At 33.3% G+C, this 23,904-nt stretch overlaps 3 protein-coding genes across 7 annotated transcripts; 1 reads left to right on the top strand and 2 right to left on the bottom strand.

Annotated features, from left to right (window-relative positions):
• Positions 1 to 4,696: 4,696 nt before the first annotated feature.
• Positions 4,697 to 12,398, top strand: LOC126697794 (uncharacterized). 2 transcript variants are annotated; one of them, XM_050394894.1, is made up of 11 exons: positions 4,697 to 4,976; positions 6,037 to 6,209; positions 6,328 to 6,506; positions 6,593 to 7,492; positions 7,603 to 7,680; positions 8,014 to 8,284; positions 8,377 to 8,576; positions 9,660 to 9,736; positions 11,128 to 11,229; positions 11,598 to 11,784; positions 11,900 to 12,398. In XM_050394894.1, the coding sequence occupies exons 2-11, from the start codon at positions 6,038 to 6,040 to the stop codon at positions 11,987 to 11,989; spliced, it is 2,256 nt and encodes a 751-aa protein (XP_050250851.1). In that variant the 5' UTR covers positions 4,697 to 4,976; position 6,037; the 3' UTR covers positions 11,990 to 12,398. The 2 variants fall into 2 exon arrangements, with proteins under 2 accessions (XP_050250851.1, XP_050250852.1); XM_050394895.1 differs by having other exon boundaries at positions 6,021 to 6,209.
• A 567-nt stretch (positions 12,399 to 12,965) lies between these two features.
• LOC126697795 (uncharacterized) lies at positions 12,966 to 19,621 on the bottom strand. Of its 4 annotated transcripts, none has more exons than XM_050394897.1 (10): positions 19,322 to 19,619; positions 16,628 to 16,834; positions 15,823 to 15,923; positions 15,276 to 15,329; positions 14,910 to 15,173; positions 14,775 to 14,837; positions 14,564 to 14,632; positions 14,430 to 14,475; positions 13,337 to 13,418; positions 12,966 to 13,205 (listed from the first exon to the last, which is right to left on the bottom strand). In XM_050394897.1, the coding sequence occupies exons 1-9, from the start codon at positions 19,353 to 19,355 to the stop codon at positions 13,357 to 13,359; spliced, it is 900 nt and encodes a 299-aa protein (XP_050250854.1). In that variant the 5' UTR covers positions 19,356 to 19,619; the 3' UTR covers positions 12,966 to 13,205; positions 13,337 to 13,356. The 4 variants fall into 4 exon arrangements, with proteins under 4 accessions (XP_050250854.1, XP_050250855.1, XP_050250856.1 ...); XM_050394898.1 differs by having other exon boundaries at positions 12,966 to 13,041; XM_050394899.1 differs by having other exon boundaries at positions 12,966 to 13,418; positions 15,823 to 15,914; positions 19,322 to 19,621.
• Positions 19,622 to 21,081: 1,460 nt separating this feature from the next.
• Positions 21,082 to 23,349, bottom strand: LOC126697793 (uncharacterized). The gene is made up of 2 exons (XM_050394893.1): positions 22,401 to 23,349; positions 21,082 to 21,830 (listed from the first exon to the last, which is right to left on the bottom strand). The coding sequence occupies exons 1-2, from the start codon at positions 23,261 to 23,263 to the stop codon at positions 21,191 to 21,193; spliced, it is 1,503 nt and encodes a 500-aa protein (XP_050250850.1). The 5' UTR covers positions 23,264 to 23,349; the 3' UTR covers positions 21,082 to 21,190.
• Positions 23,350 to 23,904: the final 555 nt, after the last annotated feature.

Below are 23,904 nucleotides of genomic sequence, written 5' to 3'. Positions count from 1 at the left end.
AGTCGGACGGTTACGAATCCTTGCTAAGATACTTGTCCCATTAGTGTCTTATTGGTGTAGTGGGTTGTAAGCTGTAAAAACACTGTTCAAGGGTCATTCTGTCATTAAATGTGGTAGGCTAAGTTGGTACAATGCATTTAATGCAGGAAGCGATGGGTGCTTTATCAGGAAGTTTTCTCTTTCATTTGCCTGCACACTTCTACTCTCTTCCTCAGCCACCTATCATGTTGGTCCTAGGTTGGGCCCCAACTCCATGGGAGAAGCTCGCTCCTCAAACTCCTCGGACTGAACACTTGACTCGACTTTCAGCATTTGATTGCCTCGTCTGGGTTAGGCCCAATCCAATGAAGAGTAAGGCCCAATTATCTCTTCAGGATGTTCTTATGCGGTTATGCCTCGTACCTTTGCTTCTCGGACTTCTTCCTCCCGCATTCTCATTGTTTTCTTACAAGAATCCAAACAATATAGGGTCCGTTTGGATTGAACTTATTGTTACTGAAACTGAAAACTGAAAACTGAAAATACTATAGCAAAATAATTTTTAAATGTGTAAATAGTGTCGTGGGACCCGTGAACAGTGCGTGAACAATATTTGTTGTCCCCTGCACAGTGATTTTACTGTTCACGTGCAGGGAAAAAAAAAAAAAAAGCATGAAAACGCAGAACTGAAACGCCACTTTCAGCCCTCCCCAAACACACACATAGTGAAAAAGTTAATAGTTTCTATCTCTTTATTTTTCTTTTTCGTTTAATATTCTTTTTCTTTAATGAACTTTTAAAAACAATTATTTGAACTCTTTTTCATATGATACTTTTATTAAGTGATTGTGTTAAATCTTGGACAAGTTGGACTTATCTGATTCCAAATGCGGAAAGAATGCCATTTAAGGGGTAGGTAGTGGGAGTGGGACAGTAGGACTTTATGACTTTTATAGGAGTACTATTAGGCCACTGCCCTGAAAACTTAAAAGCATGCGTACAGACCATTGTTTTGGACCCATGCCAATTTTTGTGCTCATTACAAAAAAAATGGCATGGGTCCCATAGTTCGTACCCATTGGATGCATATCAAATACCTGCTTCGCACGCAATGAACACCAATAAAATTTCTCTACAAATTCGTTGAAAGGAAAATTATTCAAACCTTTTATATATTTTTTTTATGAATTAAAAATATATAATTGTTGAATTTTGTGTTCGTTGTATTCTTAATATGTCTATCAAATTTTATTCAAATCATATATTATTTATTATTTAATTAATAAACTTATTTTTTATATACAATTTTAAATCATAAAAATTTGAAATCTTAATATTTATTTGATGACATTGCAGTTGATCTGTGATCATCTTGAAAATTTGTAAACATGAATAATATAATAAGAACATGCAATTTAATGGTTAGATTTTCAAAATTCAAACTCAATATAAATATATTTAAGGAGTTTGAAGGGAATTTTATTTTGTTTTTATTTTTTTTAGAATTAGGTTTGAAGAAAAACTTTGTTTGATACCTATTAAAAAGATTTGTTTGATATCATTTTTTTATTCCTTGCAACATTGGTGATTTTTTTTTCAATACATAGTTTGGGGGTGAGGGATTTAACTTGGATGACATCAAAAGATAGCTAACCAACTCAGTTATAAGGTTTTTGGTTAACGTGTGCGAAATTGAAGTAAAGTATCTTAGGTGTGTAATGGAGTATATTAAATTCAAACACATAGTTACATTTAATTTAACTGTCTTTGAAAATGGTAACAATGTTTGTACTTTATAGCTCAACACAAACAAATGTTTAAATTTAATTTGAGAACTTATTGTAAGTCGGTGTGTCTCTTATTTTATTTGTTTTGTTTTGTCTTAAATTTATGGTTTTATTTTTACAAAGTGAACATGAGTTCAAATGGCTTACCTTTGACTTATTATAAATATAAATAAATTTCTATTTTTTATTTATTTATAAGATATTTAAAAAAAAAAATGTCAAAGTAAACCCTTACTTTTCTAATTTGATCATATTAAAGCTCAAAATAGTAGTTTTCAAAATATAAGTGTGGGAGGAATGAATCTTTTCCCAATTAGGTATTATTCGCTTTGGAAATGGGCACAAAGCTGATGCTACTACCCTCACAAATTTGCTCAATTTCACATCGGGGAAAGACACCTCCCACTTACAACATATAAGCATTGAGCCTAAGGAAGGGTGTACCAATCATGTGCAGTACATGAGTGGTACACCCCACATGTGAGCTCGCGCTTATATGCTGTAGCTTGTAGGTGGGAGGCGTTTCTCCCCGATGTGGAATTGAGCAAATCCGTGAGAGTGACATCGACCCTGAACATGTTGTAGACTTGACATTTTTCTTAATTTAATTAAAAAGTTAACAAATGACCATTAATACCTTTATCTTTTTTGGATTTTTTCCAAAAAAATTTCTTTACCAATTAGAAATTTGAATTTTTTTTGAAAATCACACTACTTTAGTTCAAATTCCCCCTTCTCACTCCTTGAAGGAAGTTTGTTAAAAAAAAAAAAAAAAACTCTAAATTCTTTGCAACTCACAATATGAAAAGTGGTCATCATTAGTACAAACAACGTAGAGACAAGATAGTGTGGACAAGCCACCCACCAAATTATACTAGGAGATCATTTGAGATGGGGCTAAATTTTTAGTTTATTTGTAATTTTAGCTTATTTTTGCCATCATTCATAGGTCTCATTACAATTTTTGATACTATTCATAGATTTCATTGTACTATTCAACTTATTTTTTAACTTTTTTTTATACACTTTCAATAAAAAGTTGATAGTTTCAACTAAATAAGCTATTCCCAATCAGATCCTAAGATTATTGGATAAGCTAGAATTGTATGTCAAGATGTTTTCCCTAATGAAAAACAACTACAACCATTCAATTGATCAACAGCTGAAACCGGGGAAAAAAAAAACCCACTTTCCATAATATAGACCGAAGAGATACTAAAGAATTGCACTAGGCATAATATTTAAAGAATGAAAAAAAAAAATCCTGAAAAATATAACTTTAGAGAAAGGGAAAAAAAAGAAAGAAAGAAAAAAATTCATGTGTATATACATGATAAAAATTAAAAGAGATGAAAAAAGAAGAAGAGAAGAGGAAAGATATATTTTTTATTTTATTTCTTATAACATTTCACCATCTCTCTTCTATTTCATTTAATAATTTCCCTCTTTCAGTCATTGCCAAAGCCAAACATTCCTTTAGAAATGCATATTGCATGACCAGATAAGTTTTTTTTTTTTGATTTGATTTGATTTGCACGACCAGATAAGTTAATTCCTGGTCCAAGACGCATCTAAAGCACATTACAAGCTAAAAACACATGAAAATATAATGAATATGTAACATATAAATAATATGACCATAACTTTACTTTGTCATAAAAATTGGTAGGCTCTGCTATTGAATTACCAGACAAGATAAAAAGTAAAGATGAGTTTATAAAAGCATAGATTCTCACATGCTAAAAAAATTATTCAACATTCCACTCACACATCTCACAACTTTCTTTTAAGTACTCTGCAAAAAAAAAAAAAAAAAAAAATCTTATAGGTAACTTTTTTATTATTAAAAAAAGTGGTTTCTCAGCTTTGTTATATTAATTTAATTTCAAATTTTCAACCCGTAAAATAGGTTGCAAATGAAAACTCCACGAATTGGTAAAGTGGTGGTTGAAAATTGAGATATTCAAACGGTACGTTTTTCAAACCTATTAAAAGGAAATTCTTTTTTGAGTAAACTATTTTTTATAAGTTTCATTCATTTGAAAATTTGAATAGTCGGTTTTACTATAATAATAATAATAATAATAAAAATAAAAAATCTTATTATGGGAATACTTAAGTTTGTGTTTAGTGAATGATTATAAGTTAATTTTGTGCTTATTTTATGAATTGTTTGCAAGTTTCACATCACTTTTTATTTCAGTTTTATTTTTAATAATTTAATTTTCAACTTAGTTAATTTTTAAATTTCATTTCAATCCTTTAACTCTGCTTTTATTAATTTCAGTTCTCTAACTTTCAAGTTTATTCAATTAAGTTTTTTATCGACTGCTATTATATGTTGTGGTTAATTTTTCAATTGTATAATTTTTATTTTCAAAATTTTTATATTAAAAAAAATTAATTAATGTTTGAAAAATATTTTTTAGATTTTGTTTTCAAAAAATTTTAACCAAAAATTAATGAAAATGACTTAATTAAATAAATCTGAAATTTAAAAGATTGAAATGGATAAAAGTAGAGTTAAATGAGTAAAATAAAATCAAAAGAAAGTTAAAAAATCAATTTTGTATTTTAGTTTTTTTTTTTAATCCATTCCCAAACCGACGCTTAAATATAAATATCAACAAACATTTAATTAAGTCTACCAAACCCCACCGTAGTCATCACCAACTGGACTTTAAGCTGAAAGGCCTTTTCCAGTTTCCAAAAAAAAGCACAGAATTGATTATTTAACTGGACAATCAAAATGTGGTGATTGATGGAAAAGAATAGGGCCATTAGACCATCGCCACGTGGCAGAAACACCAAAAGTTGTCGAAAACAAGCAAATCTTCAAAGGGTAGCATGGTAATTTAGTGAAAGTCCGTACGGATTTTGAAGCACAAATGGAATGGAATATCACTAATATCAGCATGCCCGCGCTTCAGAGAAGTTCTCAGTTTTTCATATATATAGACTATAGTTTCTCTTCTCTGCCACCTTTCTCTCTCTCTCTCTCAATCTTTCATTTCAGTTCTCAGAACCATCACATCACAAATTTTCACAATGTATAAACCCTAGGAGCCATATCTTTTTCTTTCTGAGCTTATTTTCTCGAGAAACAAACGCCGAAACTCCCGTGTTTTTTTCACGTCTCAAAGACGTGGAAAGAAAGAAAAGAAAACAAAGAATCTGAGGATCGTTGATCGTACAAACTTCGGTTTCAAGGTGAGGAAATGGCGTTCTCTGCAAACCTTTCTTTCTCATCTCGTTGTATCTTTTCTTTTTAGATGTATATATAATAGCTCTCACTTTTCAACCGCTTTCTCTGAGTAAAAATCTTCTTGAATTTAGTTATTTATTTGTAGAATCTGATGAAGTATTAGACTAATTTACACATGCATTCGATCAGTTTTGAGCTCAGTACTTCACTCTGTACCTTGCTTTGGAGTCGGTGCCATTTGAGCTATAAAGCTCTTTTGCTCAATTTTTATTTATTTCTTTATTTATTAATAATAATAATAATAATAATAATAATAATATTTTCAAGAAAGAGATTTCGTTGAGTTGTTGATAGTAAATATTCTATATAATTCCTTTACTTAGTTATCAAATATATATGTTCTAAAATTCCTATGTATGTGTGTTCTACAATTTATCTTGACCTAGGTTTGGATAGAGTTATTTGAAGATTTGGATTTGGATTTGGATTTGGATTTCAATTTTTAGTTTAGATTATGTGAATAGAGAATGAAACAACAAATTATTTTCTTGATGAAAATTTTGGAAGGATTTGAACTTTTTTAGTATATGGATTTGAAATGACTAGGTATTACTTATAAGATGTCATTTGAAATCCATAATATCACAAGGTTTTTTGTTTAAGCAAAATCTCCGAAGCTCACATCATCACGTGTTCTTGAATCTTGAATTTATATCAAACAATTTATAGTAGGAATTGTTCGTCGAAACCCTTGATTTTAAATCCTCAAATCCAAATGTAACCTTAATGGAAAATCGATAAACCTTGCTTGATTAATTATGATTATAAAATTTCCTAGCACTTAAATTTTGAATAAGAGCCTTTACTTTTGGAGGTGGTAAAAGATTTAGTACTTGCATTTCGTGTCTTCTACGGGTTTTTATTTTTGGCATGCTGAATAGGGAAGATAGTAAAACTGTAAAAGATGCAAAACTGTTCCTTATATACTACACCTTGAGTTATTACTTAAAATTACTGAAATTTATGGTTAGGGATTTATGGTCGTGTAGTTTTCTGTAAAAACAGAATGGGTGCAGGGAGGAAGACACAGACACACTCATTGAAGGAGAATTCTCAATCTCTGATTTCGAAAAATTCTAGTACAACCGCAAGGAATCTAAGGAAGAGCGAACTACGCGGTGTTATCTTTGGTTGTAAGCATCACACGATCAAAGAATGTTTGTCCAAACAATTGTTTGGTTAGTTGACTAGCACCTCATATTTGTTGCACACGTTAAGTTTTGTGTATGTTTAGTAAATTATTTGTGCATACTGTTTGACTAATACTAGAAAAATATGATTCAAATTCTTGAACAGGATTACCAGCTCTACATTTCTCTTATATAAGGAATATTAGTGTTGGTTTGCCACTTTTCTTATTCAATTACAGTGACAGAAGGCTTCATGGTATCTTTGAGGCTGCAAGTCCAGGACAAATGAATATTAATCCATATGCTTGGACTGATGGTTCAGAGTCTACCCCATTTCCTGCACAGGTATTGTATGCCATTATACCACTCTGTCAAGTATATCATAGTCAATGAATGGAGTTCATACATTTTATGTTGTTTGTGCTTTTAAGGTCAAGATTCGAATCCGTAAGCAGTGCCAGCCATTGCTGGAAGATCAGTTCAAACCTATAATTGCCGAAAATTACTATGAACAAAGACTGTTTTGGTTTGAACTTGACCAGGAGCAAACAGACAAGTTGATTTCCTTGTTTTCAGCTTCATCAGTCATTGTGAGTACTTCCCTCCCAAGCAACACACAGAAGTGGAGCAGCCCATTCAAATCTGTCCAAGAAAGTGGCAACATTGGAACACCTTCATTAGAATGCAATGCTCATCCAGGCCAGGCCAGAGTAGAATGGGAATCTTGGGATGCTCCTGGTCTGTGCAGAGTCCCAGCTCTCATTGGTGAGGGGGTAGCTGAAAGGGAAAAAAGGGATTGTGGACCATCATATCCATCACCGAAAAAGTGGAGTGATTTGTTTAGAGCTTCAAACACTCATGCCACTCATAAATTAGAATGCGATGCTCGTCCAGACCAGGCTAGTGAAGAATCGGAGTCCTGGGATGCTCCTTGTCTGTGGGCAGTAGAAAATCTCATTGGTAAGGATGAGGAAACAACGGATGAGGTTGCATCAGAAATAGATTACAACGAACAATTACACTTCAACCCAAGTGTTGATTGCTCCTCAAATTTGGCCATGATGAAGGAGATGTCATCAGAGCATAAGTATGCCGAAGACACTGGAATGCATTACAACGAACATTTACACTTAAAACCAAGTGTTGATTGCTCCTCAAATTTGGCCATGACAAAGGAGAAGTCATCAGAGCATAAGCATGCCGAAGACACTGGGCTACATGGGATACTTACATTCCAGAAGCATAAGATGTCATCGGATGATACTTACATTCCAGAAGCATCAAGGACTTTAGAAACAAAGTCTTCTGAATTTCAGTCTATTGTAGCCAAGGTAATTAGTAATGTTTATTGTACTTTTTTTTATTTATTTAAAATTCTGAATTCCATGTTTAACTAATCTATCTTTTTACATGGTATAATGTCTGTGGTGTATTATTAAAGTTGCTACAAGAAGTCAGTGAGCTGAAGTTATTTCAGTTAAAACAAAGTGAAAAAATCAATTCCTTGGAGCTGTACCTGGTATTTTTCTGATCACAAAGCATAATTTTCAGATTAGGCATTTATAATTAACTGTTTTTCTAATGTGTCTGTCTTTAATCTGTTAAATATCCTGCAAGTTATGATATCCTGTTTACTTATCAAAAAAAAAAAAAAAAAAAGCAACGATATCCTTTTAACTATCCATTGAATTGTTATAAAAAAAAATTAACAATTTCTTTCTTTAAAATTTTTCTTGTTTTCTTTCTGAGGAACCAAACAGAGCAAACATAACATTCAGAACATAATTATTTACTTAGATCAATCTCCCTTGCAATGATCCTGAATACATGCTTAATTAAATTGGAAATTTAGGGTGAATTAAAAGATCGATGCGGACTTGTTACTGTAGAGGAATTTAAGTCATGTGATGAACCTCCTTCAGAACTTGATGAGAAAGTACTTATTGTGGGAGGTTATGATGGCTCTATGTGGTTATCAGCTGTGGATTCTTATTCTCCTTCTTATGATCTGATGGAATCCCTTAGTCCAATGAATTTTGCACGATCAAGCGCTGCAGCAGCAAAGCTAAATGGTGAAGTCTACTTGCTCGGTGGTGTATTTGGTGAATGTTGGAATGATACAGGTAATAGCGAGGACTTTTTCTTTTAAACTTATCATTTTGTGCAACTAGTTGCCTTGTTCACAAATCAATGACAGTGTGGTTCTTATGTGAAGTTGAATCATACAACCCAATAAGCAATCAGTGGGTCAGTCGTCCTCCATTGAATCAAAAGAAGGGGGGCTTAGCAGGAGTTTCTTTGAATGAGAAGATTTTTGCAATTGGTGGTGGAATTGGCGTTGAATTTTTCTCTGAGGTGCATGTTTTTTATCCAGACGAAGGAAGGTGGATTCCCACTCAGTCAATGCTAAAAAAGGTACCTCTTAATAGGGTTTCAAGTGTTTACTGTTTAGTGTTGATTCACATTAGGTTTGCTTGCACCAAATAGTGGCATGATAATACATTCTAAAAGAAAATTACATTTTGATAATAATTTTTTAAGTGAGAACTAATCAAGGATGTCACATGATCCACAATTGTAATTCTAAAATGTTTTTATGTATATGGAAAGATCTGTAGTTACCTTTAAAAGGAAATGCTGAATTTTTCCAAAAGATGAATAATTCTTCATGCGAGACCTCTCACTGTTAACTTGCATTAGTATGCGAACAAACAATGTGAAGTTAACGTGATGGGGCCATGGAAGATTGGTCTGCCATTACTTTGCAAATAGGCTTATTCAAGAATTATTATGTGGGGTTCACGTGTGAAGTCCAATAGAAGTAAAAGTTGTATGCTTTTCAAGGTCTAGGTATGGGTCTTTTAGGGTTAAAACAGTTTTTAATTTGGGTTTTTATTTCATCAATTATGGTCAATTTTGTATCCAGGGGCAAATCTGTAATTTACGCAATTTCATGTAATTTAAAGGTATTTTGGTAATTGAGTTGATCTAGAATTTTCTAGGAGATTCTAAGTATCTTAGTTTTTATTTATTTTTATAGTCTAAGTTAGTTTTTTATTAAGTTTTTACTTTACTAGGCAAACTAGTCATAAGACTACTAGGACAAGAAAGAGTCCTTATCTTATATATATATGTGCTCAAAGTATTCCAAGAGGAAAATAGAGTTGATTAATAAAATTATTAAGTGTTTTGACTTTTGTGTATTGAGGCATGTTGGCCTTTTTGACTTATTAGTGTGTTCTTTTCTCCCTTTCTCTTTTTGTGATTTCTTCTTCTCTCTTTTTTATGTGGTACTGCTGTACAACAACCCCTAAACACTACAAAAACCCTTTTTATTTTTTTTTTTAAATTCTTACAAACTCCCCAATTTGTCCAACCCCTACACCAACGTCCAACCCTAGCTATCATTTGCATTCAAATTATTATGAGATAGAAGAATATGTTTTAAGATATTCTGTATGGTCCATCCAACTAAGAATCCTTTTTTACCCTTGTCAGAGATATTTGACTGCTGCGGCAGAAATCAATGGTGCGATCTATGTTGCTGGAGGATATGATGGAAAGGATTACTTGAAGTAAGATGTCATTTTAGTTTCAATATTTGTTTCTTAATGGTCCGTTTGGATTGAGGGAGAGTAGAATTGGCCTAAAATTAGCCTATTTTCAACCAACTCTACTTTACTCCCCTCCACTCTCTCCCTCTCCTCTCAATCCAAACGGGCCCTAAATCTTTACTTATTTGGTGGATGAGTAATTCTCTGCGACTTATCCAAGTTAAAAAAAGAAAAAGAAAAAAGGATGAGTTCATCCACACTTACTGCATAATAAATGCTGTGGGCATATACTTGAAGTCAATCTACTGTGCTATACTTGAGTTGTGAAGAATAGTTGAAATATAAATATCCCCGAAGACATAAAAAAAAAAAAAAAAAGACATAATTCTTTTTTGGGCCTTTTCATTTACATGTGATCTTGATATTAGAAAAGCCAAGATCAGTTGCAACACTGCCTTGGCTGCTTGGAATTTCTTCCAGAATAGTTGTAAATTGGAGGCTATGTTATTTTCATTTAATAATAATTGCTTTTTTTTTTAAATTGTTTTGTTTTCCTTTGAGGGGGTATTGTTGATATGGTCTCAATTTCTCTAGTTGTAGAATGTTTTATTCTTGGATCTGGCTCTTTTGAATCCTGGACTAATAAGTTTTCAGTGTAATGCAGGGGAACCTTACACTATTGTTTTTTTGAGCACTAATTTGATACATGATTGTTTGGATTTTGTATTTGTTTGTACAGATCTGCTCAAATATATTTAAATTCTAGAGCAATATATATACCAATTAATTTGTGATGGCTGATAGCCCTATAAGAATTAAGAACAAGATGTGCTACCCCTTCTACCTCAACACATTATTTCTTTTATTAGCTATCCCTACATAAAATAGGCATGACATTTTTTAGAGGAGGTTGAGTAGTCATATTGTCCTGTTATGACATGGAAAAACTCCGTTTCATTAGCATCTCCACCATACGAACCAACTGGTAAGGATGGTTATATTTAAGAATCTCACATAGATTGGGTTTGTGCTTGGTTGAGTATATGTACTTGTTGGGCTTCTCTACTTACTAGCTTAAGCTTTTGGGTTGGATGCTCGAACATGGTGTTAGAGCTTAGATACACCTATCGGGATCCTCTCCATTTCACAATTAAGATTTTATTTTAATTGATACAGCATTGTGATAATATTGATCTCACCATGATATTGTAAATGATGCGGAATTGGATATACTTTTAAATTTATATTATTTGATCTTGCTATAATATGATTTGGATGGTTCCCTAATTTAAACTTGATGGGAATAATATGCAACCTCTTTACCATAAATTATGTCAAAGTTATTTACAGATATGGAGCGAACTTAGGAAATTCCTCCTAATTGCTTGTTTTTAACTTCTCTACTATCTCAGCTCAGTGGAAAGATTTGATCCTCGGGAGCAATCTTGGACTAGACTTAAGAATATGTCCGAAAGGAGAGGAAGTCATTCATTGTCTATGCTGAATGAGAAACTGTAAGTTGACCCCTCTCATTTTATAACTTACACGTCTTTGTTCCATTTTTTTTTAATTATTATTTTAATTGTTGAGAACTTTTAAATGACTATATAAAATGAAGCTTAACTAGAAAAGGGTTTCACTAAAAAAAGTGTCATATGTTTTGCTGAAAATTAAAATTTTCCTGAAATTAGCTGAAAGTAAAAATTAGCTGAAAGTGCAGTGGGGTACATGAATAGTACCAAAAAAAGTTAAATAGTAAAATAAGCTTACTTTTTAATTTGGAGCAACACGCATGCTTAGTGTGTATAGACGTCATTTACTATGGAAGGTTTTTTTTTTTTTTTTTTTTTTTTTTTTTTTTTTTTTTTTTTTTTTTTTTCAGATATGCTATTGGTGGCTATGATGGAGCTAATGAACTTTCATCTGTTGAGGTCTTAGACCCTCGTGTTGGTTTTTGGATGAAGGGGGAGCCCATGAAAGAAACCAGGAAGTATGCCGGTGCTGTTGTAATTGGAGATTCGATTTATGTCATGGGGGGAGTGAATGAAGAGTTGAAAATATTGCACACGGTATGCAAAATGCATCCATCCCCATAGGCTTAATCTTTTAAATTTGTTCATAGATATATTGACTTCTTTAGCATCGTTTTTTCTTTTTAAAAATCTTTTTCTGATATGATAATAGGTGGAGTGTTACAAGGAGGGTAATGGGTGGCAGTTGACAAAACTTAGAGGCGTTGGGAAAAGGTGCTCCTTCTCTGCCGTTCTGTTATGAGGTTATGGACTGAAGAGTTTCTTTTTCTAGCAAATTTAATGTGTGTCAATGGTGTTCATAGTTCACACTTTAGAGTAGTGGTCTATAAGTATTTCTTACCCAAAAAAAAGTCTCGTTCGATTTCGTGTTCTTAGATCCAATTTTACCAGGAAGAAGAGGAAGGAGGCCAGAAATATTAATGATGGGCCTTTTATTTCGGCCAAAAATTTGGTGAGTTTCTTTCGGTCGAAGCAGTGTTACGTGGGCAACTATCTTCAGATTTAGGATCTAGTCAGGTATTAGATTTTGAGTGTAGGTGTTGGGCTTAAGATAAGCTTTTTCTTGGATTTGATTGCACCTTTATATCTGATGTGGACTGTTTTTATCAGATTGTGCATCCGGCCCAATCCCATGCTAGCGCTATTCCGCATTCTGGGCTTTGTTTATGGCTTTCGTTAATGCCGCTTTTAAAATTTCAACCTCAGCATTTAAAAACGTGACCAGAAAAATTGCAGAAATTGATATGGTAAAGAGGTAAATGAGTGTAAAGGAAAAGGATGGTAGATATGATTTTAGAGCATATAATCTCCTGGTTCATTAAAATGGTTTTGCGAAGGACACCTTTATCCTCCTATTTCAAGGGGATCAAAACTTTTTCGGGAGTTTATGGAACCTAAAATGGTGGCTTCAATGGTTTGAGGTTGACTGCATTTTCAATCTACTAATCACATTTTGAGCTTGCGTTTGGAAAGCTCAGAAGAAGCCCATCGTTTTGGACTCTTCTCCCTCCTCTTTTTAAGTACTTAAAAGTTAAAATAAATATTAATAATAAAGCAAAACACATCAAATATATCTCAAGTCTAAATATTTAAATAACACAAAATGGCTGGAGGCTGCATTTTATATGACCTTTGAATTGTAAGACTTGTCTTGAACTCTTTGTAATTTACCGTGGTTTTAACAATCAAGAAGCCTGACGCAAATGAAAAGAAGCGAATTTCCAGCAAATGAACGTGTTGTATGTATTTTCCTAGTCACACAAGGTTCAAAATCATTTAAGCTGTATGTCCTGCCTGCATATGCAACAAGCATATTGTGCTTAACAATATCCAGCTAAGTAACAAACATCTACAGCTTAAACGGTACATGGAGCATTATTGACGTTGTTCTAAGAGAATGACACCTTCTCAACACATGATGCTTTATCAATTTGTTCCCGGATCTATAGCCAATTTAACTGACAAGAAATATCAAGTACAGATTACCAACTACACTTGCATCCCCTACCTAGAAAAGGTAAAGACGCAAAAGATGGAAAGAATAACATGACTAGAGAAACAAACTTCGGAGCTCTTTTAACAACATTACCGGGAATAAAAGGAGAGAGCTCACTGGATACCATGAAATGAAGGCAAGACAGCAATAAGAGGTTCTCCATAACCAACAGCTTCTGCAAACCATAAACAGTTTAAATCAAACAGTTAAAAGAGAGTCATCACCACTTCTACTATAAAACTCATCCATCAATTGATGTAACTAAATTAAAGTACAGAATTCATCATGAGAAACACATATTCACTGACTTTTAAAGTACGAAATTCTAAGTCTCAAACAAATATCATAAAAATTCTTAATTCACAATCACTTCACACAGTCAACTTTCTTTTAATTTGTAATTTACACACGCAACTAATAGATTTTGAACCCACAACCTCACCCTCTACCTAGAACTTATTAGAGGAGGTGCCAGTTGAGCTAGAGCTCATTGGCACCAATCCCTTTTTGAAAGGCTATACTGCAACAAACACTAGAGAAACCACATGAAAAGGGGCCTAGCTGGCCTGAAGTTTCTTTTCCATCCACTTCACACAATCTGTTGGCAATTACATGAACTGATCATCAAGAATTGTAATGAATCTTGTAAACCTCTATGGCTGCTCCTTAGAATGGCATTGATTCACATATTATGAGCAAATTATGCACAATTTCAGTGGAGAGTGGAGGGAAGGAATATATAATTATTAACTATATCCTAGAAATATTAATTTTTTTAATAAGTAGAAATATTAACAATTATATTAATATTTTTAACAGATCTAAGTTTTATATCCTTGTTCATATTCATCCTGAATGTTCATATGACTTATAAACTAGACACTAATGTGTCTATGTGTGTGCGCTTTTGTAAGTTACATACATCTGGTGGGTCTTGAATCAATAACCTCACCCTCCACCTTGCTCTTACAAGGGAAGGACGTGCTATTTGAGCTAGAGCTCATCGGTGATAAACTAGCACGAAATTATCATAATGGTTTTCGGCTTATGAATTTCTCCTGGTGCACCTAAGGTGAATGTACTCAAGCGTTAAACAAAAATCCCCCCAAAATTTAGCCTTTGACGAAGTGCTTCAAGACAAATAAAAAATATCAAGTCATAAATAAAGAGATAATAGCCATTTTACCTCCCTCATCAAAGAGGACCTTTAAGACTTCTCCTGCCACATCTGACTGCTCAAAATAGCAAGAAGAAATCATCATGATAAGCAGCTATTGAGAAGAAATCACAAAAATAAAGAAACTGAAGCAGATTAATCACCTTCACAGGAAGTTCAGTGCCAAACTGATCCAAATATCCGATAACTTGTCCTTTTTTTATTAAACCACCCTGTAAATCCAAGAAATAAGAAAAATTGAATGTGTATTTGTACCCAAGGCCGTGTTCCTGTACTTGTTGGCAACATAAAGTCTGAACACTTTTAGATATACAAAAAATAATTGGACAACAAAATCTATGCATGCACAGATACCTCTTTACAGATAGGAGGTTGCTTCTTCCCTTTCACAGTTCTACCCCTCCGGAAAGAGCCAACCTGATAAGAAAAATGAATAGTGAGAACCAGGACATATGTATTGGATTCACACTAGATAAGAACACCACATACCGCTGGAGATGGCACTAGGACATATGCATTGGATCCAGAAGCCTCCAAGGCTGCTAACTTTGGAGACTTCTCTACAGAGGTATTCGTGAATGGACTGGTCTTTTCTGGGGAGGATTTTGTTGGTGGTGGTGGTGGGGCAACAGGTGCTGAATCTACCATTGGTTTAGTTGGAATAGGTGGTGGTATTGTCGGCGAAATTCCAGACATGGGAACTTGTGTGGCTCCTCCAATGTTTCGTTTAAGATGCATTTCAAAATCTCCAACCTATCAAAGAGCAATATATAATCGGTTTCAAAATAAGATAATGCATGAATACCTATATGCTAATGCAACCGAAAGCCTGCAGCTGAGGGTATGGAAATTAACCTTCAATTTCAGCTCAGCAATTTCTGTCTCATCACAGACCTCTAGTAACAGTGCCTGATTATTTAAAAACAATACGTTACTCATTACAATTTAAAACATAATGAAAAAAAATGCAAAACATGAAGGCAACAAGATTCCTAATCATTGTGAGCCAACAACAAACTGAGAAGTTCAACTAAGAGATGATAAGAAAAAAATAAAATGAACATAATTTAGGGATAATAGTTATGAAAGACTGAGGCGAAGCGCTGAGCATGTGCTTGTAAGGGTTGTAGATTTGCGGGAGTTTGAAAATCATCATATATGAGTTCATCATGCATCAACCTTAGCAAGTTTAGAAGCATTTGATCTTCACAGAGCACGACTGAAAATAACAATTAACTAAATGACCATTTCATTTTGTTTTTCTGTTTTTGGACAGCTTAATAATAGAAAATGTACAGGTAATATTATGCTAGTTTCTGTAGGTCTATCATTAGTCAACACTACACCAACAGATAAACATATGGAGGGAAAAAGCTACCAAAATTCAAAGATTCATTCTAACCTCAAACCCATTAGGAAAAGTAGCAGTTCGTGGAGTTTTCTTCTCCAATGTTCCTTGAGTTTTCTTCTCCAATGGTCCTTGGGTGGTGCTATCTGATATAACTGTTGCATATTAATCATTCAGTTTCACGATGCAAATACAATATGAACTCAGATAATAAAATATTACATATTAGAAACACGTATTCATATACATAGGAAACTTCAAACCATCATGGTTTCATGAATACCATGGATATCAAGTAGCAGAAAGGAGGTGTCATGTTTGAAGAAGAGTAAAATGCCAGATGTACCCAGATTTCTCAACGATAACTATTATCTTTAGTATGACATATGGTGTATGAATAAAGATGATAAAAAACGACATATGGTCATTTCATTCTCTAGTGTCCAAATTAAAAATTGGTTCTCAGATGGCGGATGTAAAATTTAGTCACTCCATTATGAATGAATCAATGCTTGTATTCCCTTTTCCTTTTTTCCCCTACGCATAATCACACACTCTTGAGAAATATTTTACATTTCTGGTACTATGCATAGAGCAAGATCACACAGCTTCTGAAACAGAAGCATAATTTATGTATCTTTTTTTTTGGGAGGGGGGCGGGGGGATAGCGTGCCCACGGGGCAATGCACAAGGGGCTAGGGTAACAATGGACCATAAGCTCACTGGTAATTAATTTATTTAGTACACAAATAATAATCTTTACTACTTTGTTTCATGTCTGCTACAACTACAAAAAAACAGAATATCAAAGGTACTGATACACAAACTCTACATCATTTTGGCCATAAAATAACCTCACCATTGTTAGATGATTCAGTAACTTCAGATATCTTGACAGATGATACTATTGCTCCCTTCCGCTTTGTTGGTGAAAAAACAAGCTTCCCACCAACTGTCAACCCTTGAGTGCACCATTTACTAGGGATGGGCCAGCTGGCATTATATATTGGTACCACACCAGGCTTCTCAAGTAAGGACTGCATATTTGATGTACTCCCTACAGAATCTGGAATTCAAGAGAGCCAAATAAGCATATAAATGCAGATCAAGCTTTGGTAATGGCTCCATGGTTTGCGCTTTGCAGAGTTAAGTGAAAAGGATTATACAAATATGAACATGTAACCAATATATGCCTATAAAGTAATGTAATACTAAGCACAAAATTCAACCATAAATGTCAGGTTCAATTCATTAGACTAAAAAATGTCAAACAGAATTTCAGCCATCCAAGAGAAAAATCACATTTTACTAACCGAAAACATACTATATTTTTCCAGAAAGGGGCCCAATTAAACTTTCACAAATTTTTTTGTTTTCTTCATGCACCAAAGGGATCTGTTTTCTCATTTGAAGTTGCTGGCTAATGGTACTCAACTATAAACAATTTACTCATATTCCTTATAAAACATTTGAAGACAGTTATTAATATGCAATCAATCAAAGAAGCATCCGCTAAGACCTTATTTATTACTTTTCCAAAAAAAAGCTTTGTAAGGTACATAGAATTTCCAAAACTTTTTTTAACAAGTATATAATATAGTTAACAAATAGAACTTCCAAAATTTTATTTGACAAGTAAAAACTTGCTATTATCCAGTTAGCACATAGAACTTCCAAAACTTATGAGAACGAAAGGCAATAATTTTGAGAACCCACCATTAATCTCTCTCACTTAAAAAAATTGATATTTGGTAAATGACTAAAAATTCTAAATAAACCAAAAAATATGCTTCGTGAGGTTGTGAAAGGTAATTCAAGTGTTTGCAACCAACAAATAAGGAAACCTTTGTTATTTGGTAATTGACATAAAATTCTAAATAACCAAAAAAGAGGTTTTGCTGTGGTTTTGAAATGTAATGCAAATGTTTGCAACCTACAAACAAGGCAGTTTTCCTTATGAACATGGAAGCAAGTTTTTTGCATCATTACAATGCAGCTAGCTAGAAAAAAAGACAAGAGTTTTCTATCCAAATTAAACATTTATAATCCTCTTACTATTTTTTAGCTCATTAACCAGGACCCCAATAAATTCATAAAATCTGTACCGTAACTTTGTTCTTCTCACTTATTCATCTACACAGTTCCATTTCCTTCGAAGAAAAAGGAACAAAAAAAAGACTTTGAGATTCTTCATTAATTTATATCCATCTAACTTAAGAAAACAAACACACATATGAGGCATCTCTTTAAAAACAAATCCAGAAGCTCGTACGATCTGAATCACAAATTCAAATCAGTTAGTTTCTTTTTCTTTTTCTTTTTCCCTTTCATTTTATCATCAAACTAAACAGAGCCAATATATCAGATAGAAATCAAGCTCCAAGCTCAAATCAACCAAGCCTCACACTAACAGACTAACTTTCATACAAATAATATCTTATGCTCTGAATCACATACATAAGCTCTGTTTGGTTCCTAAGAAGATTTTTAAAGAAAGAAATTGTTAATTTTCTATCATAACTCAAGGAATTTTGATTCCTTTTACTCTTATTTCATCATTGAACCAAACAGAGACCGAAATCAATCAAGAAATCCAACTTAAAGCTCAAATCAACCAAACATCGCACTAACTTTCACAAAAAATAAGCTCATACGACCTGAATCACATATGTAAGCTCTGTTTGGTTCCTAAGAAAAAAATGCAATAAAAATCTTAAATAAGGAAATTATTAGTTATCTATCATAATTCGAAGCATTTCGATTCCTTTTTCTCTTATTTCATCATTTAACCTAACGGAAAACGAAATCAATCAGGAAATCTAGTTCAAAGCTCAAATCAACCAAACCTCACACTAGCCTTCACAAAAATGAGCTCGTATGATCTGAATCACATACATAAGCCCTGTGTAGTTCCTAAGCAAAAATGCATGGAGATTTTCAAAAAAAAAAAAGAAATCATTAATTATCTATCACAATTCGAAGCATTTCGATTCCTTTTTCTCTTATTTCTTCATTGAACCGAACGGAAAACGAAATCAATTAAGAAATCTAGCTCAAAGCTCAAATCAACCAAACCTCACACTAACATACACAAAAATAAGCTCGCATGATCTGAATCACATACATAAGCTCTGTGTAGTTCCTAAGCAAAAATGCATGAAGATTTTCAACAAAAAAGAAGAAGAAATATTTAATTATATATCACAATTCGAAGCATTTCGATTCCTTTTTCTCTTATTTCTTCATCGAACCAAACGAAATCAATCAAGAAATCTAGTTCAAAGCTCAAATCAACCAAACCTAATCACATAAACAAGCTCCGTGTAGTTCCTAAGCAAAAATGCATGAAGATTTTTTTTAAAAAGGAATAGTTAATTATCTATCACAATTCGAAGCATATCGATTCCTTTTTCTCTCATTTCTTCATCGAACCAAATGGAGAACGAAATCAATCTAGAAATCTAGTTCTAAGCTCAAATCAACCAAATCTCACACTAACCTACACACACACACACACACACACACATATATAGAGAGAGAGAGAGAGAGTTACAGTTGAAGGATCGGAGAGCAGCGAAGGACTCCATGAATGAGAAGAGAGAGCGAACCGAACCGAATGGAATGGAATGAAAAAATGAAATGTAAACGAAGAGAAAAAAAATGGAAAGGTGGGGAGATAAGAGGGGAAATTTATAGGAGTTCCAGGGGCAAATTCGAGAAATGGATTTTATTATTATGTATGTATGAGAATGAGAGCGTGTGTGAGAGTTAAGTGCAGTTGGGGCGGGACGGTGAAGGTTGTTGAGAGTGCTTTGAAATATCCGCCCACTCTCCTTAGCTTCTCTGCTCTCTCAATTTCGTTTTTTAACCCCTTCGCTAACGTGCGCCTCGGTTTACACTGTACTACTTCTACCACGTTCACTCCAAAATTCTTTTAGTACTCTCAAGTATGGATAAATGCCTAAACCTTGCTCCTTTATTTTTATTTATTTTTTATTTTTTATTTTTTCACATTCATGATAGATCCTGTTATAAATTTAAAGAGTAAACCCTATAATAAATTTAATGAGTAAATCTCGCTATAAATGTAATAGGAAGAAGTATAATTCGAGATACTCTGAAAGTACCTAAATATTACTCCCATATCTCCTTATTTTATTTATGTAATATTTATTTTTTTTTCTCTTTTTTATTTTATTTTATTTTTTTAATTTGAAATGAGAGTACACTTTTTTCCCATTTAAAATGGAAAAATTTTAATGGTTTTTCAAGTAGTTAAGGACAGGTTATAGTTTTTGACTTTTTTTCTTTCCTAGTGGTCCACATCATTTAAATATTTAAATGATATGCCACTATACATCAATAATTGGTAATCATAAAATTATGAAATGGATATGATTTAAAAGAAAGGATATTTTCCCCCCTGGTGGAATATAGGACAACATCGTTTAAAATTATCGTTTTTTTAATAATAAATTACACTTCTAACTCTTATTTTGGTATTGTTTTGTTTAAGTTCGAGATTTTTTATTTTGATTCACTATACTTAGTTCTGTTTTCAAAATAGTCTTTTCATCTATGTTAGTGTCAAAAATAGTCGTCAAGAGAGAAAAAAATGACATTGTTTTGTTGCCATTTATAGGCCATATAAGTGATAGAAACAAGAACGACTCTTTAGACAATATGCTTTATAAGTCTTTTGTTGTCATTTCCCACATGCATGCAACGAAAATAATATGTTAATGATCTTTACAACTTATGTTGTAGCCATCATAATAAAACTGCAACAAGTTCATGGACATGATCCTAACTTAGATGAACCACAAAAATTAATCTGAGTATTTATGTGTGAGTCTGTGTTAAGCCATAAGCCGTTCTGTTCTCTATCTTTTGCTGTTCGCATTCCATAGATTATGGGTTATGTTTCCTGTTTCCTAAATCCTAATACCCTTATAATCTGAAAAACCACAACGATTGATGCTGCATTTATGTGACTAATGATTTGTTCTAGGTTTCCCATATTCTAGAAAGACATGGAAATTCCTCACAGGAACAGAAGTGAAAGACCAAGAGAAACACACTTCTCTTTATATATTCAATGAATTTCATTAGTTTTACTAGTCTGTCACTCTGTTGTAGAATAAACATGTTAAGTATATGGGTGGTGGGGTATGTGACATGCCATTAGAGTTAGGGGAGCATCTGGCTTATCGAACTTTAATAACCTGGAAGCACTTTGATGTAAGTGAGCCAAAAAGATTATATACCTTCAATTTCTTTTGTCATAAATTTGTAATGAAACTTAGAGCCAAGTATAGGAACACTTTTCCTTAATAAAAGAAGTAGAAATTTACAAAACGAAAGCAAATATTAAGTACAAACCTTAAAATAGAAATCTGCAAATTTCTTCTAGTTTTCTTAGCTAAGCAATGTTAAGATGAACAATTTCTCTAAATTCCAACCTCCTAGTCTCACTAGAAAATGTTTTGTATTTGTTAGGCCAATATGTTAACCAAATCCACCCTCTTATCTCCCACTCCATAGTCCTTCCTATGGCACTTTTGTCCACCTTCCAGCACACTCTCTCTCCATACTCATCTCCAGCAAAAACCACTCCTCCTTGCCTAGTGAATGGTCTGTATGCACTCGAGTATCGGTCTTTAAACCAAGCTTTCGGGTTAATTAATGAAATCTTTGAAGGCTTGGAAGAAAAAACTTCTCTTCCATTCATGCTATCATGAAGAAACCAATTCAAATTTGCACTATAACCATTAACCGATTCCTCGAATTTCCAAGGCTTCAAGCTTATTGTCATGGTCTCTCCAGCCGATACCTTGAGTCCAAAGTAAGAATTAGGCGGATCAAACCCGGCTTCTATAGTTTTTTCTAAGCCAATCTCTCTTGTTGGGTTCTCAGATGACTTGCTCACCGAAAGGCTTAGTACGTTGGTTTGAAGAGTTGGAGTCAGTTGCAACGAAATTCTTGAAGGAAAGTGCTTTTCTGCTGCCCCAGCTCCTCGTTCATTCATGAGGGCCTCACTCACAAGTCTGATAATGTCACACCTGTTACAGAAGAAAGACAGGCCTCAGTTGGTCATATTACAAGCAATGCAAGAACAAGCTTAATTAAGAACTGTTTCATTATCATTTTAAAGTTACATTCTTTCACATATTATTCAATAAAACTTAGTACAGACTTTGGCTTTAAATGAGAATAGAAGTACTTTTAAATGGCTAGCAAATTAAATTGGGGCTTGTCTGGTTCGGGTTTTGAAGGGGTGTTAAATTGCTTTAAGACCTTTAAAACTCTTTCAGCTGAAATTGCCAAATATTTTGCTTTTTTTGCTAAGGAGTAAATTTTAAGGGGATCCAAGCTGAAATTTGAAACTTTTAGGAAAAAGTTCTATAATTCACTGCATGTCCATGCTTTATCAATCCAAAATTTTAAAGCGTTATCCATTGTAATTTGTCAAACACTCAAAAAGCTGGAAAGTTTTTTATTTATTTATTTTAATTAAAGCTCTATATGGTAGAAGTTCAACTATTAAAACTCTAATTCCTGCAGAACAGTAAGCTTAGCTCTTCAAATATCTTTGTACTAAGAATTGAAATATACAATGAAAATCATCATACCTTATGTTATCAGTGTTCACTATCACATCAACCCACCTCTCTTGAATTACTACTTTGTAATTGAATTGGATTACACCTTCAAGTTGGTTGTAAGTAAGAGAAAATTGCAGTCGCTCATCAACAGAAGGATTGCTCGAGTTTTCAACATCCATGGCTATAACGGGACAATATAAATGAATCTTCCATAACCCAAATGTTGAAAGTGCATAAGAAAACAAAGGTGATGGTGTTTTGAGGGAGCGGTGGGTGGTTTGTTGCTCTATAATCCAATTAGTAATTGCGAGGTTCAAGGATCTCATCCATTGCTCTTCTAAATTTGATCCTAAGAGTTTCATGAGCAACTTTATTGCTTGTCTTGACTGACAATTACTTGCCAAGTGATTTTTTAGAGTAATAAGACACCCCGAACGGAGATCTTGGGGAGCTTCATAGATGCAAATGAGGAATAATAGAGTGAAAAATGCAAAATTGAAAATATCTTTGAAGTTGGGAATAGAACCTAGTTTAGGGAACTTGAGAAGGGAGTTGTTATTCTTGTTATTTGAACCATATTGAAGCACATCTTCAACAAAATTTACCAAGAGGTTGGACATGGTTTCCTCATCTATCAACTTTATGGATTTAGAGTTGAGCTTGAATGGTTTTGAGGTCCAAAGACAGACAGGTAGATTAAAATCTGCATTTATAGCAAAAGAGAGATCATTTCGGGATTGGTTATATTTGGCTATTGAGAGATTGAGGGATGGTTGGGATGAACTTGAGGAACATATGCATAGAGACATTGAATTTTTTTTCCATTCAGTGATTGGTGGAAGATTTTGAACCCAGAAATATATATCAGGAAAGGCACAAGGAGCAGCCATAACTAGTAGACTAAGTAGAAATCTCTTTCTTTCTCTGCAAGGACTTGTGATGAAAAACCTCGTATATAAAGGCTGTTTCGTGAATGGAAGCTATGCTTAGATTCTAGTAGGGAAGAAAAGTCAAAAGTAAAGCAATATAATTGGTACATGATATACATTGAGAAAGATAATTGGTGAGATGGATGGTTGTACAAGAAAATAATCAATCAGTATCATTCTTTGATTAAAACTATAACAATATGATTGAACCATGAGGATAAGCTTCCTTTTTAATTAATTGATTCAATAACGACAATGATTATCTGCCTATTGCAACTTGCAGGGGGTAAAAAATCAGCAACTAAACGTAACCATGATGTTTAGCTAGAGTTTTAAATAGAGAAAGGAAATTCCTTCTTTTTGTTGTGAAAATATGAAATGGAGGACTAGGAAAAAAAAAGTGTTATATAATACCTTTTGAAGTTGTTAATCATTGTGATTCTATAATTTTTATTAAAAAAAAATTGTTAATCATGGTGCATTAATAAAAGTTGCTACATCAGTTGCATTGCTGGTTAAAACAAAATGGAATATTATGTAAAAAATTGTGAAAGATTGTGGTAACTAAAATCACATGTATGATTATTTCCCAAAAAAAGTTA

This window comes from Quercus robur, chromosome 8 (genome assembly GCF_932294415.1).
Source record: "Quercus robur chromosome 8, dhQueRobu3.1, whole genome shotgun sequence".
Classification (NCBI taxonomy): Eukaryota; Viridiplantae; Streptophyta; class Magnoliopsida; order Fagales; family Fagaceae; genus Quercus; species Quercus robur.
Note: the sequence above shows the minus strand (reverse complement) of the source record. Positions and strands in the feature narration are given on the sequence as shown.

Coding starts and splice junctions, on each gene's coding strand:
- LOC126697794 (XM_050394894.1), top strand. CDS start 6,038: ATGGGTGCAGGGAGGAAGACACAGACACACTCATTGAAGGAGAATTCT. Junction 6,507..6,592: donor CTACCCCATTTCCTGCACAG/GTATTGTATGCC, acceptor TGTGCTTTTAAG/GTCAAGATTCGAATCCGTAA. Junction 8,285..8,376: donor TGAATGTTGGAATGATACAG/GTAATAGCGAGG, acceptor TCTTATGTGAAG/TTGAATCATACAACCCAATA.
- LOC126697795 (XM_050394897.1), bottom strand. CDS start 19,355: ATGGAGTCCTTCGCTGCTCTCCGATCCTTCAACT. Junction 15,330..15,822: donor CTTTTCCTAATGGGTTTGAG/GTTAGAATGAAT, acceptor TTAAATAATCAG/GCACTGTTACTAGAGGTCTG. Junction 14,476..14,563: donor GCACTGAACTTCCTGTGAAG/GTGATTAATCTG, acceptor TATTTTGAGCAG/TCAGATGTGGCAGGAGAAGT.
- LOC126697793 (XM_050394893.1), bottom strand. CDS start 23,263: ATGGCTGCTCCTTGTGCCTTTCCTGATATATATTTCTGGGTTCAAAAT. Junction 21,831..22,400: donor GTGAACACTGATAACATAAG/GTATGATGATTT, acceptor CTTCTGTAACAG/GTGTGACATTATCAGACTTG.